This window comes from Scylla paramamosain, chromosome 9, assembly GCF_035594125.1.
Source record: "Scylla paramamosain isolate STU-SP2022 chromosome 9, ASM3559412v1, whole genome shotgun sequence".
Taxonomy (NCBI): domain Eukaryota; kingdom Metazoa; phylum Arthropoda; class Malacostraca; order Decapoda; family Portunidae; genus Scylla; species Scylla paramamosain.
In genome coordinates this window covers 10,822,501-10,837,500 of record NC_087159.1, presented here as the reverse complement: position 1 = coordinate 10,837,500, position 15,000 = coordinate 10,822,501, and the positions used below count along the sequence as shown (strand labels likewise).

Here is a 15,000-nt window from a genome sequence, read left to right as displayed (position 1 = left end):
AAAGAGAGGAGAGAGAGGGAGAAAACAATCGTAAGAAATCATGAGGCTGATCCGTTCACTCAAAGCTGCGGTGAAGACTTTAAGAGAATATCCTGAAACAGTGACTGACATAGATTTCTTCACCTCTTCCAGGATTGAGCGACGGTTATACGGTCCTCTTTTGTTCCCATTGGTTCCTTTTTCTCGTGTTACTATTTCTTTTCATCATTTGAGTGAATTGAGTGATTGCGTCCGTTTTAAAGGACAAAGGGTCTCATTTAATTTTGGTTTATTTTATTCTCTCTCTCTCTCTCTCTCTCTCTCTCTCTCTCTCTCTCTCTCTCTCTCTCTCTCTCTCTCTCTCTCTCTCTCTCTCTCTCTTTAAGCGGAGGTTGTGTATCCGACATTTTCATTTATCGAAGAACGAGGTGAAGTTTTCCTATTACTGAATGAACTGATTTACTCGCTCCGTCATTCATTTATTACACTTTTTCTTTATTTATTTTTCCTTCCCGTGTTTCTTTCTTTCTAGCTAGATCTTTCTATGTACCTATATATGTGTTATGTCTGTTTATCTTTGTCTATCCATCCATCCATCCGTCCATCCTTCCATCCATCTATCTATCTATCTATCTATCTTTTTATCTAACTATCTATCTACCTAATAGTACCTATCTAACTGACTGACTGGCTACTAACTAACGAAAACAAACCTATTGACTATAATTTCAAAGTACTCTTTTTATTCTTTCGTTTATCGGGATCTACTGGTGATAATCTTACGTACTTTATTTAGCTTTTCCCCGAAGCTGCTACTACTAGCTACACATACGAGGACCTAACCTTACTCTTCCCTCTCTCCTTGGACCCTCAGAGCGTTGTCCCCACTGTGACGAGGAGCACGGGGCCGAGTCTTGCACAACCTGCCGCACTTACCACCGCTACTTTCCACGCCCCTCCTACCGTCGCCCGCGCGCCCACTCCCACGCATACCACACCAACCGCCCGCACTCCGCGCTCAAGGTGCTTCGCCAGCCCGCTGCCAGGGAGATGAGGCCGAGGAAACGCTATCTGGCGGAGATTGAGGGCACGTTGCAAGGTGGGGTTCTTGATGCGTGTATTTAGGTCCGTATTTAGAAACGCTTTGCTCCCTTACCACGACTATTTTCAAAGGCCACAGAGATGATTAGCCGGGTTTTCAAGATTGTTTCTCCTTTCAGTAATGTAGTAATCTTTTTAATATGTCATTAGAACCGTAAAAAATTCCCTTAAAAACACGTGTAATTTTAACTGCAGTAGAACGTTTTGAAAGAAGTGGAGGTACGGCGCAGATATGTTTCAGAATGTGGTCTTTTAGTGTAGTGTGTGGTGGGTGGGCTGTAGATAACCGAGTTTCGTGGGATTGCTCTTGTGGTTTGAATAATGCAGGTTGTGTCATTTCTTTTTCTTGTGTGTGTGTGTGTGTGTGTGTGTGTTCTGGAAACCGTTAGTGGTCTGAGCTGCGTTTTCTGTTTCTCTCTTCTTATTTTTTCTTGTTTTTCTTTTTTTTCTTGTTTTTCTTTTTTCTTTTACTTTTTTTATTTCTTTCTTGCTTGCTTGCTTTCCTTACATCCCGTTATTCTTACCATATTCTCTTTATTTCATTGTCTCTCATACCACCTTGCTTACCCTGTCAATCCAAATTTCTTGTTTTCTTTGTTATCTTCCCTTATATCCCGTTATTTTCTTTTCGTATTGCCTTTATCTCACCATCTTCCCTACCACCTTGCTTACCCTGTCATTCCTATCCACTGTCTCCAATTCCTTCCTTATATAATATCCCACTCCGTCCCTTCTAACTACATAAATTCTCCTTCCCAGTCTCACCTTTCTGCCTCGCTTAGCTCTCCGTCTTTCTAATAACTCATAACACGCAGGTGAGGGAGACAATCAGAACTCCAGAAGGGCGCGGTCATTGTCCCCGCAGCGCCGCCCTACCTCGGCCCCGATGCATCGCCGGGACACAAGCCCTCCGCGAAGTCCGCCACGAGGCCGCCCAAATAGAGAAGCTGAGGAGGAGCTGTCCGACGAGGAAGAAGAAGTCGAATCCAGGTCCCCGTCGAGATCTCCATCACCCCCCGCCAGTCACGCCTCCGCCCCTGCAGCCATGACCCGTCCCCGTCCCAGGCCATACAGGTCAGTAGGTCAGGTATTTAATAATTGGAATGCTGCGTACGGTACTTCCATATATCTCGTCTTGAAGGTCACGTGGCTTGGGTAGTGTTGTGTTGTAAGTAGAGGTGGTTTGCCCTTTTCAGAAGATTCACATTAATGTTGATATGCTTTTAAAAGTTGTTTGCATATTTATTTATTTGTGTATTTATTTGATTGATTGATTTAGTCACTCATCTATTCATGTATAAATTTCTTTCTTTCTTTCTTTCCTTCTTTCTTTCTTTGTTATCCTCAATATTGCAAGTCATGTAATCGTTTCATGATATTACCTTTTTTTTTTTGTTTTAAGTCAGATACGTTCGTTCTGCTTGTTTTTCCTCCTCCTCCTCCTCCTCTTCCTCCTCCTCCTCCTCTTCCTCCTCCTCCTCCTCCCCCTCCTACTCCTCCTCTTCCTCTTCCTCTTCCTCCTCCTCCTCCTCCTTTACTGTATAACCTTTAAGCTGTTTCATCTGACTAAAACAACCATGACAACTCCTTCACTGTGCTCCCATGCTCTCCTCCAGGCGACCCTTGACCCCCAATGCGTCCCGCCACCACTACTACGACTCCGACGAGGACTCCGCCGATGACCTGTATGTTCCCCCAAGGTCAGTGAGGGGGTAAGAGGTCAGTTATGGCTGTTACAATGGCTCTTTGCGATATTATGATGGCATTTCTCTCTCTCTCTCTCTCTCTCTCTCTCTCTCTCTCTCTCTCTCTCTCTCTCTCTCTCTCTCTCTCTCTCTCTCTCTCTCTCTCTCTCTCTCGTCAGAACGTTTTTATCTTCTTTTCTTTTATTTTGTTATGATTTTATTTCTCAGTCCTCTTGCTTTTCCTTTCCCTATTATTACACTATTTTACTACTTTGCCATCTTTCCTTTTTCTTGCTTTCCTTGTCTTCCGTTTCCTTATTTTCTATTATTTATTTATCTAATTATTTGCTGTTTTTTGCTTCTTATCTTTCTTCCTTGCATTTTTTCTCATTCTCAGAGGTTGATGAATAAGTGTCAGAATGGCTCCTCATTATCTTGCCTTTTTCTTTCATTCTTATTTTCTTTCTTCTTCCCGTCTTTCTTCTCACTTTCTCTTAAGGTCAGAGGTTCATGAATAGTCGTAAAATTTGTCCTTCTCAATACCACACTGTTTGCTCTTCACAGTGTCTCTTCCTGCAACAGCTGAAAAGTGCCATTGAATGATTGCTTGCCGTAACTTAACGTATAAGAGACAATTTAATTCTTTCCGCTGTAGATCAAGAAACGTTTCGTTTGTAATGAAAACTCTCGTTCTTCTCTCTTGTTCTCGTTTTTTTTTTTTTTGTCATAATTTTCTTTCGTTTCTTCTTCTTCCGCATTTTCTGTCGGTGTGGTGTAACGTTCTGTAGATTTATTGTATTTACAGTTTTCCTGATACATCCACTCCATCCTGTCCACATGGTTGTTGACATTTACTTAGGTTTTTTTTCCTGTCAGTCTTCCACACGGGTAACCATTTGCTTTCGAGCATGTCATTACTCACCCTCGCCTGCAGGAGTGTGGATGCAAAGTGGCTGGTCAATCGAGTTTGCGCGAACTGGCCATTGTGAGAAAAAAAAATCAGATACAATATATATATATATATATATATATATAACCTCCAATTACTATTGACTTTCGGAAAGCGATAACCAAGTTGACTTTTAATATCATTTTATTTTTATTTTTTAGTTCTCGACCAATCCCATTTACACACACACACACACACACACACACACACACACACACACACACACACACACACACATACACACACACAAATGTGAATACATATACATTGATCAAAGTTTTTATATGTAATATATCTAGTCTACTTTTCATCACGTTATTTTTTGCTTTTATTGTCTTATTACATTCATCTCATCATGTTGCAAGTTATTACCATTCTAACTGATAATTTCGCCTTATCTTCAGGTACTGCCACCAGCCAATTCTTTTTGTAATCCTTTTCTTGTGATATATACCTGATATGCTTGTGTACCACTGGTGCATACTATTATCACCTGTGCTGCCTGACGTGTTACCGGTGGTCCCTGCAGGTACCACCGCCACCACTACTACTACCCGTGGGAGGACTGTCCACTGTGTTACTCCCCCCACCTGCCCCGCTATCCACGCCTCTCCCGGTACTACCACGCCCTCAGCTAACCCGCCCACGCCCCCGCCCCTCACCACCACCACCACCACCACTGACGCTGCCTTGTCTCCACCACCGCTATCACCGTTCCGTCTGCAGGAATGTTGTGGCGTCTGTGTGTTGCTTGTTCACTGTGTTGTGTTGTTCGTGTGATGCTGATGAATGACTGTATTAGGAGTTTGTTTGTATGTGTGTTTTGTTGTTGTTGTTGTTGTTGCTGTTGTTGCTGTTGTTGTTGTTGTTGTTGTTGTTGTTAGAGCTGTTCTTATTGATATCTTAACCTTCGCTTCTTTCTCTTTCTTTATTTTTTAATTGTTTGTACTTTTGTTAGTGATGTATGATACTTTCCTTTTTCTCTCTCCCCATTTCTCGTTTATTTGCTGTTATTTTGAAAGTTGCTTCTTTCTCTCTTCTTTCTCTTTCTTTATTCTTTATTATTATGTTTGTGCTTAGATTTGCTATTGCTAGTGATTGATTCTTCTTGCTCTTCTATTCTCATATTGTATTTATTTATTTATTTATTTATTTATTTTTGTTCTTAAAGTTGTTATTGTCATCTTTAGACGATTAATTTATGCATCTTTCGTTCCTTCTTTATTTCTGTATTTACTCAGCGGGAGTGATGCGTGACGTGAGTGCCAAGCAGTGCGTGGCGTTTTGTAAGGATTCTTATGACGTGTGACAGAAATCCTTTGGTCGAGGGGGGATCATTTTAGATTTTTCTCGATTTGTATCTCATGTCACGGTTGTAGGTTTTGATGATTGAATGGTAAATAATTAACTTTACATACATTTCTGAGAGGTTTATAACGTACGTTTGATAGTGTCCAGTGTGTGTGTGTGTGTGTGTGTGTGATTCGCTCATGGTTTTGTGTTTCACGTGCTCGACTTATGATAGCCACCTGTACCCTCCCAAAGAGAGCTGAGGGTACACACAATTCAACCTGCGGGTAAGGCGATACTTCGTACACACAATGCGCCTCATTCTTTACTCAAGGAGAAGAGTAAGTAGCATCTTCTAGCTCGTACACCTGAGCCGGGCGCCAATATCACTATTTCACCTTGCCAAATAATAGACGAAGATGTTACCAATGGGCGAGCAAGTTGTGCGTGTGTGTGTGTATGTGTGTAAAGGAACGAAGGGCATGGTAAAAAGTTTAGATCAGATTTATGGGTACAAGTGGTGGAGTGGTGTGTTGCGGTGAGTGGTGGTGATGGTGGCGGGGTGTGGTAAACTATACCTTGGTTGGCCCAGCTCCTCCCTCCCCTCATCCCTCCCTCAGCAAACATAAGAGCGAAGGAAGAACAATAAGTGGAAGGAAACATAGCATACATAACCCAAAGATCCACCTTGGAGCTTCCTTATGTCAACTATTGGCTGCTTCACCAATGTGTCATCGTATTATAACGGCGAGTGTTCAAAATCAGTTGCATGTTATGAAATTTTTCTTGCTACCTAGGAGTTAAAAGGACCTGGGCCAAGTATGATACTGTAGTACCTTTCAACTGCCTTCTATATTTTTGCATTGATTTTCTTGTCATCTTTACTTAGTGAAACCCGGGCCAGGGGTCTGGTGTGTCTAACAATATTACTGATACACTCATATTTTCTTGCGTCACAGTTGTTGCCTTTGATATTTTCTATGTAGGGTATTGCACTGTTGCTCATCCGTTCGCAAGTCCCACCAGTATAGTTCTTGTTTATCTACCTGTCTGTTCTGATTCCAGATAGTGTTTCGCGTAATTATTCACATCTTTGCTCCAGCTTGTGATGTAGCTGTGTATGTATCCTACAGCTTGACTCCATCACCTCTTGTTTGCTTCCACCTGACAGATATGTCACAGTATAGAGACGGACCAGTTGGAGTACAGCTACAGCATTGTTACACAATACAAGTATTGAATATATTGCATGCTGTTGAAGTAGTTGCATAATAGTTGTATAATTTATCTTATAAATGATCAGCAACCTTACATTACATTACTTTATTTTCTAATCATATATTACTTTTCTTTTGGAATGGAAGTATTCCTACCACATTACCAATCATATATATATATATATATATATATTTATCATTTTGATTTCTTTTTCCTGTCTCACAAAACAAGTCAAGTACATTACTCAGAAGTGTTAATGCAGTACAGCCTGATAAGGATGTACTTTATACTCTGCCTTTATAATGTAACAAAATTTTTTCTTTTGGTAAATTGTCCTTCATGTGTGATAACAAAAATGAGCAATATTAGTGAACACTTAATTTGTGAGGTACACAAATTTACAAGGTACACCTACATGTGACACTGGACTTCACACTTCATATATATCATTATTTTTGCCTCCTTCTTGTGATAATCATTGTAGGTGGAGAATAAGAAAAGAAACTGTCTGTGATTTTAAAAAATGGTATCAAAGATTTTTCAGTTTTTCAGTTTATCATGTGTATATAGAGTACATTCAATGCTTGATGCTATTTTCAAGTGAGGCAAGTCTAAAATGATGTCCCTGGTCTTTTAATATAATGTACAGATTACTTCATGTAAGCCATAGTGTTTAATACTTGATACTCCATACAAATAAATCTTAACTGGCATCTTCCTTCCTGCAGCTGTGGCCTGTGTCACCTGGGAGACCGGTGGTGGTGCTCTCTGTGCTCCAACTCCTGTGGCTGTCTTTGCACTTACCCCCTTAGATGTCGTCCATCCTCCTTCCGCCATTCCATTCAGCCCTACGTCAAGTCTTACCTGAGGCGGCTGAGAGAGCTGGATGCTGACATGGCAAAGCCCCTCAGCCCAAGACCCAAGTCTGCAAAACCACTAACAAATGGTGCAGCCAAAGGTCAGGACACAACTAGTGAGGACTCTGAACTCTTTGACACCTCCCAAGTTGAGGACATCCAGGAAGGGATGGACAGCAAGACTCCCATGACAAAAAGAGAGAATTGGCTCAAAGGGAAGAAACAGGCCAAGGGTGGAAGTATGGAGACCAATGGAACTAATGCCATTTCTCTTGGTTCTGGCACTGGTAGCCAGGATAAAGATGGCAAGAACAATGCTAACTCGAGCTGATAATTTGTTCATCCTGACTAGCTACATAATTTTTTTTCATCTAAGGTAAGTGGGTGTCCTTGGTAGCAGTGCTGATGCTGTTGATGGTTCTTGGACATTACTATGTTCAACCAGAAATCTTCACTTTTTTGGCATGCTTCTTAAAGTTTGTGTATTGTATTGTTATACTTTTTTCACTACACTCACACATGTGTATGTATGGTGATAGTGCAATATATTGTAGATTTTTTATCTTGTTCTATAGGATTTATAAGAATAAGATGTTTATAGTTTGATATTTATAGGAGTAAGATGTTTATAGTTTTAGAGGAGCAAGATGTTTATTGTTTGGATCATAAGAAGAGTACTTAATTCATATTCTGAAAAGTGAAATATACAGTTTTAACAAGTAAAAACTACTAAATTATGTAATACCAAGGTCCAGCTCTGAAAAAAATTCAAGATCATAAATTTGCTTCTTACATTTTTTCCTGCAATGAATGCTATAATAGAAATCCATAGACATAGGGGAGAATGAACAAGAAACCAAAGTCATATTTTCAGTGTGAATTAAACCTGTCTTTTTTGTGTACAGTATGTGGACATGATACAGTCCCTAACCACCTAAGTGCTGAAACTAACCTGCATACATCTCCCAAGTCAAGACCACCAACTGCTCATGTGCCACTTCCATGTTTGTCTTCATCCCACCCAAGTGAGGAAGTTCACCACACTTTATCACTAACTATTAAACTGAATGGTTCTAGTCTGCAGTGGTGTAACTCTGGTAGTGTTTTCTTACAGGGCTTTCTGGATTATGAAGTTACTTTGAGGCATGCATCAAGAGTGTCCAATTTGAACAGGATCTCTGGGGATACAGATAGTTCTTGAACTACCATTAATCTTTCTTAAATTATTTAATTTACCTTGGAGGAACCATCCAGTAGTTTTAAAATCCAGAAATGTCACATTTTTTAGGACAGAGTTTTTACTTTTATATATAATTTATCATGTTATATTGTTGGTTATTATCAAAATTTAGATTTTATATGTAAGATATATTGAAATTCTAGAATTTGAAATTTTCCTGCATAGAAGCAAAGTAATTTATCTTGTATAATATTAAGATTATTGACCACTGAGGAGAGAGCCTTGTTCTGTTTCTGTCCTGTCCCCCACACACAGTTTATTACTGCTACAGCAATAGTTTGTAGATCAACTGATACCCTCATTATAGACCAACTTGTCTCTTAGTATCTGTTCTCATGTATTGTAACTTCTAGACTCTTCTTGTACTATATGCAATAGATAATAGTGTACTGGTTACCTGCTTAGCATAAAAATACTGTTCTTGTATTGTGTGTTCATGATGTACAGATATCTAGTGTCACTAGCTGAGCTCTTTCCAATGTCACTCACTGCCAAAGGTGTTCCGTTCGTCCCTGTTGTGATGGGGAAAATATATTATGCTCTTACAATAAAAAGGGAAGCTTACTTCACTTATGTGTCATATCACAACTGAATCCATCCTTAGGATGAAGCCCAGCTGGTTCTGGGATATTGAGGGGTCTCATCCCAACCAGACATTGAGCACTGGTTTCAGCTACTAAAACTGTGGCATAGATTCTTGGTATCTAAGTTAATAATTTCAGCTCTCCTCAAAAAAACTTGTGAAGTGCAAGTCATAAGTATGTGAAATTTTTCTCCCTAAGTTCCAGACTAATGGGCACAGTGGGATCTGATTCCTTCAAACTCCAAGCTTTCTAATTTGTATGGTCTGATTTTAATTGTACATTAGACTTTCACCATTTTCATGGAACTTAACCTGCACTAAGCAAAAAATCCATTAGAATCCATTAGAAATGAAAGGGTAAAGAAACTAATAAATACCAAATACTTGTATAATCAATTCTTTGATCAAAAATAGTGTCTGCCACACAGGGCAAATGCATAACAATGAGATGATCACATGGCCTTAAAGGAAATACAACAGGGATATGATCAATAGTTCTCCATATTATATCTTTAAACAGAACCTGTGATAATAATAAATACAGTATCAATCAGCAAGGCTCAAGGCAAGAGTACCGCAGTACATGCTCATATTGTTTAATACCCCGTAAATAGTGAGGGAGACACCCGACTCGTAAAATCAACCCACCAATGTGTGATACTGATAAAGCTAATTACGTTAATAAGCTAATGAAGTGCATGTTCACTATTAAAATTTTTCACTAACCCATGACTAACAATTAACAGAAGATTTAAAACCCTTGAAAAATTGCATCCTCAGTGACAATTGCAATGGAAAAAATAACATGCCACGGACTTGAAATGCTTAAAAACACTAAAGTCAATGCACTTGTTGCCCAGACCCTCCTTGCCTCATACATTGGAGGCTAAACACTTCCAGCCTGTCAGCGCTGATGAGTTAGTGACAACCTTACCCATGGAACTTTCTTCAACTCTCTTGTTATTGATAAATATTTTGGGCACATCACACAATGCATCCTTGTCCTGTATTAAACTGAACCATCTCTATAGCAGCAAATTTAGAATGATGAGTATGATGACTATTATCAGAAACCAATGACATTCCCTTCCCCCCCCCCTGCTGTTGATCCCTTTCCATCCTAAGCAGGTGTCTCTTGTTCCAAATGCTAACCACTCTAACTAAAGCTGTCTGAAGGATACAGGGTTCCCTGGTGGTGTGACTGTCACTTACCAGCGCTGACAAATATACAGCCCAAGAGAGAGACAGAGGACTAGGCTTAAAAAAGTAGAAACTGCAGATCACACCTTCAAGGAGAATTGAGGGTCACTCGTATGTCAAAGGAGAGGTTTTCAAGTCACCGAACAGTTAAATTGAAAAATGGCTGTTCTCTTTTTTGTAACTGTGAATGAAGTTCATCACATTAAAGAGCCACAGAGAAAAAGACTAACTATTGAAAATAAAGGGAAATTGTGCAAAAAAGAATAGACACCTAACCACGCATGCCCTCACAAACAACATACCCCAAATATTACAGGGCACCCCCAAAGTGGAGCCCCAACGCTTTACAAATAGGTCAACAGCCAGCACATGGACCATATATAACTGACGATTGCAGCCGCCAGGAGACAGTATATGCACTGGAATTGCAGACTGTTAGAAAGCACCTACGTTTGACCACCCAGGCTTGCTTTTCTTTCCTTTACTTGTTTAATTGCACGATGATGTATGCGTAACAAAAAAATATTATTGAACTTGAGTATATGGCTCTCTGAGGTTAAAATTATTCTTTGGCCTGATGACTTAAAACAAATAGGAAAAACAATTCACCTGGGAAGCAGCCAGGTTATCATATGGGTACTTTTCAAGCAGGAACTGGATATATTGATTTTAAGCATTAAATATTGCCATAACATTAATGATCCAAATAAAATAGGACTGACTGCAAGCATCATGAAGCATTTCCTATTTCATTCCAACCCAACCCTTGGAATTCACTCAAAATGCGAGTCTCTCTCTCCTTCCAAACAGACCACACTGGTGACTATGGAGGCTTCCAATGTCATTATTATCACTTCACAGTTTCACAAAGCTAGTATCTATATGCTTTGAGACATTAAGAAGCTAGGTGCACTATGGCCCTCTACCAGTAGTAGTGTTCGAATAAGGAATGTAGACTCACAAATTACCCAGCTTGACCTCAGTGCTAAGATCAGAGCATCAGTCTCTTTGAAGAAGGCTAACTTGTCTGGCCCGAAATAGTGTGTTTCATACCCATCAACAGGCTTAGGCCATTTTATGAGGAAAAAAACAAAAAAAAAAATTCATACTTTCAGCTTTCTAAACCCTGGTTTGTGATACTCACAAACATATTTATAAACTTTACATTCTAATTATTTTCATCAGAGGATTTCTTTGCTTGTCTCCTGATAAGTGCATTTGCAATCTCAGTTCTGAAGGCATCATGCTGCTTCTGATCAGGGATGGGCTGAACGGAGCGGAGGCCATTGACGATGTCCTTGGTCTTTCCGAAGTATATCTCATTAAGTGTGTTGCGGATCTTGTTTTCCATGTCCTCTACCATGCGTCCAATGTTAGCTATATGAGGGGAAGACTCTGATACAGGGCAGTCTTGTTCCATCTGTTGAAACAAGATCTTTTAGCTTGGCACACCATGTATTGCAGCAGTCACCAACACTAACACTATTATTATTTTAAGATATATGATTAATTATACAAGTGAATACATGAACAAATATTTAGATGATTATAGTAACCATCCATACACCAGCTGTCTCTAAAGGCCATGTAAGCTTACCGCAAAAGCTTATAGTGCAGTACGAACCAGGGCATCTACTTATAAGTGAAGTTGTCAGCAAGACAGGCCAAGCTGATAAGGATTTATATTAATTGCTGATGCTTTGTGACTTGTTACATAAGTTAGCCATGAATATCAAGTCATCATCAATAGTTACTGGTTCAAAACAGGGTTGCATTCATTCTAGGCTACAAACCAGGGCAAGGTGAGTGGAAGGGGATACGAGGTTATGAGAATGAGATGGGGGTTAGAATAAGTTACTTTAATGACACAGTAAAAGCAAGGCAATGTGAAAGATGGGTAGATGAGTGGGTGGGTGGGTAGATAGAAGGATGAGTCACCTGTCTTGTGAGTGATCCTCCGAGGTTCATAGTGCCAGAACCTTGCTTGTTGGTCTGGAGCCAAAGCATCGCAGTGGAGGTGAGCTTGTAGTGTGCTGACCGCCCACTTGACTTCTCAACCACCTCTACCACGTGGATGCTGTCCCAACACCCCTTGATTTTCTTGCTCCCATCCCCAGCCTTCTTTATGAGGATGACACCTGCAAGGTATGCTACCTGACACACCCTGTACTCCACTTTTCCAATGCCGGAAGATAATGTTTGACAATCTATATACACTAAAGTGATGTACTTTCTTTCTCTATATAGCAGACATAGCTTATGGATGAGCCCAAGAAGATTAATAAATTATTATGAAGCACTACACTGAGTGATATGGTGGTTTGTGTTGTTTTATTTTAAAATTTTATAGTTCTACATTAGTGGTTTTCTGTGATATTCATAAGAATAAGGAGGTGGCAGGCTTGAAGCAGTGTAACAGAGGTCCCTAATACACTAGACATTGTTTGAAGAGTATACTGGTAGAAACCAAGCATTTGAAGGGCTCTTACAATTTAAGTGCATGCAACCACCACTTATAAATAACCATCAATATGACAGATCCACAATCAACAGAAAAGGTAAAAACCACAAAAAGTGAAGTGAATAAGGTCACCTACAATGTCAGCAATCTGTTGGACATCTTCATCATCACTGGCCTATCACATGGTTCATGTCAGTGTATTATCATGAATAACCTTAACATACAGCAGACTGCTGCTAGATTTATGCCCTTCTTACTTATCCAGGCACAGCAGTAACACTGACTGCAGACAGGAATCTAAAGATGCCTGATCATATAAAAATAGACTTTGTAAGACCATCACTTGACTAAATTTAGACTTAATAGCTCCAGGCTAGAAACCAAGCAAATCATCCCATCTTTTAAAAATAAAGCACAGCCCAAACACTAATACACAAAAACTATGCATGAAAAAGAAACAGCATTATACCACAATTTCACATGGCATACTGCCTAATGACAAGACTGTATTATGTTCAGATACACACAGAAAGAGTTTTAACTTGTGAACCACATTTCCTATCCAAAATGTCAGCATCATGCCAGAAGCAGATGGCATCCTGTTTTGTCACTGTTTTAGAGAAAGCCCTTAATGGAACAGAATATCATATTATAATGTCTGAAAACAGTAACTGCTGAAAGTTCAGACAGTACAGGCATGACTTGAAAAAGGTGGACACACCAACATGGTAATGAAGGGCAACAGGTGATTGTTGGTAATCTTACTGAAACAAGCTAAATAAACCAACAAAATGACTGAATGTTTAAATTGCTCTCCAGTGCAATACAATTTATGTTTGTACCCATCATTAAATTTTATGAAACACCAATTATGTACAGACTTTAAAACTGACAAGTCAAAATATGTCCAATATTAATTTTACAAAGTATTTTCTGCAGTGCACTTGTTCCAGACATGATATTATGAAAAAGTGGCATCTATTTCATGCTTACCAATTACCCTAATTATCAACTATGATCCACTGAAAACCAGATAAGAAAATAATAAACTAAAATTAGTAAATATAATAATAAATATAATAATAAATAAATAAATAAATAAATAAATAAATAAATAAATAAATAAATAAATAAATAAATAAATAAATCTCCTTTTGAGAAATCCTACAAATTATGAGAACACCCACAGTTCAGTCACTCACCAGCAAAGCCATGGTCCAGGTCCCACAAGTACACGGAAGACACGCCTCCCTCAAAGTACATATCCCGGTATTGGTCAAAGGCTTGGTTAGCATCCAGTTCAAGTTTCCGTAGCCTGTCGCTGGGCATGGCTCCGTCCTCAAGGGGCGGGTCGTATGTGTTGCTCCATGGAGATCTGTGGAGTTGTGCTGATGTTAATTACCAAGGGACAATATCATGATGTGACACAGGATATATGTACACCATGAAATGACCTGGCTTAGGAAGACTTCTAGCTTTAAAGCTTTTCACAAAAACTCCTAAGGCTTGTTAAAATCTAGCAACTGAACTCTTGGCAGAGTAGTGCCATCTACTTAAGAACTTTAATGCTGAATAAATTCTCTTAGGTTCCACCAAAATTAGATAATGGAATTTGTACTGCACTATGTCTGAAAACTGTGATAGTAGAGGTGCAGCACTGCACCATAACTTATATGAGGCTGCATGAGACGTACATCTTTCACACAAGCAGCTAGGATTAACTTAATCAAAGGTGAATCAATGAAGAGTTCTCACTAAGAACCAGCCAACACACCTGTAGGAGTCTCCATCTCTGTTGTAGTCACACAGGAGGTAGTCTTTCCCGCTGTTCTTGTCCCGTGCAATCTTGAGTGGCTGGTCGACTGAGGAGAGCAGTTCCTCACACAGCGCTGGCACCAGGTCAATCAGGTCACTCAAGTTGCGCTCTATCTGCTGTGGTGGCAACCTGCGCATCAAGTCCAGTGCACAGTCTAACTGTTGCTCCATCTGTTAGGTAGGCAGTGGGAGGTGAGTATTGGCAACACCACACAATTTTTACCTGTCCATAATTTTTATCTTGAAACAAATTGGTGGCACTGTTACATGAGCTGTCTGTAGTGTGGGGTTGACCTACTGTCATAATGTAATCCTGGCTACATTATCTTGCACATATTGAGATGATGTGGGCTTTCTACAGGTGTTACTACTCTTGCTTACAGTATATCACATAACTGTACACATCAGGCCATGTCAGGTGGGCTGGCCAGTAGGATTACATTAGGGTAAGATTACAATATGTCTGATTTAAGTTTGGTCAGTGCTTACCACCTCAAGAAAAAGCTTTCTCTTTCCTAGTGAAGCAAAATAGGGACAGATGACAGGTGAGGCAACACAAGAGTTAAATTTAAAGACCAGCTGACCTAATTTCATCTACTTTGCTACACTGGCCTAAAAAATC

General features: G+C 39.7%; 2 protein-coding genes across 3 annotated transcripts in view; one reads left to right on the top strand and one right to left on the bottom strand.

The window, feature by feature from the left end:
- LOC135103245 (uncharacterized) overlaps positions 1 to 8,743 on the top strand; it is a 31,883-nt gene extending 23,140 nt beyond the window's left edge. The window contains exons 8-12 of the mRNA XM_064009291.1: positions 854 to 1,078; positions 1,896 to 2,154; positions 2,697 to 2,780; positions 4,244 to 4,330; positions 6,951 to 8,743. Of these exons, the coding sequence (XP_063865361.1) occupies positions 854 to 1,078; positions 1,896 to 2,154; positions 2,697 to 2,780; positions 4,244 to 4,330; positions 6,951 to 7,410 (1,115 nt within the window). The 3' untranslated portion in view covers positions 7,411 to 8,743. The remainder of the gene's footprint in view (positions 1 to 853; positions 1,079 to 1,895; positions 2,155 to 2,696; positions 2,781 to 4,243; positions 4,331 to 6,950) is intronic.
- A 533-nt stretch (positions 8,744 to 9,276) lies between these two features.
- LOC135103569 (F-actin-capping protein subunit beta-like) overlaps positions 9,277 to 15,000 on the bottom strand; it is a 6,368-nt gene continuing 644 nt past the window's right edge. For both annotated transcript variants that reach the window (XM_064010014.1, XM_064010015.1), the window contains exons 2-5: positions 14,338 to 14,549; positions 13,766 to 13,938; positions 12,041 to 12,240; positions 9,277 to 11,522 (exon numbers count right to left, since the gene is read on the bottom strand). In XM_064010014.1, the coding sequence (XP_063866084.1) occupies positions 11,271 to 11,522; positions 12,041 to 12,240; positions 13,766 to 13,938; positions 14,338 to 14,549 (837 nt within the window). In that variant the 3' untranslated portion in view covers positions 9,277 to 11,270. The remainder of the gene's footprint in view (positions 11,523 to 12,040; positions 12,241 to 13,765; positions 13,939 to 14,337; positions 14,550 to 15,000) is intronic.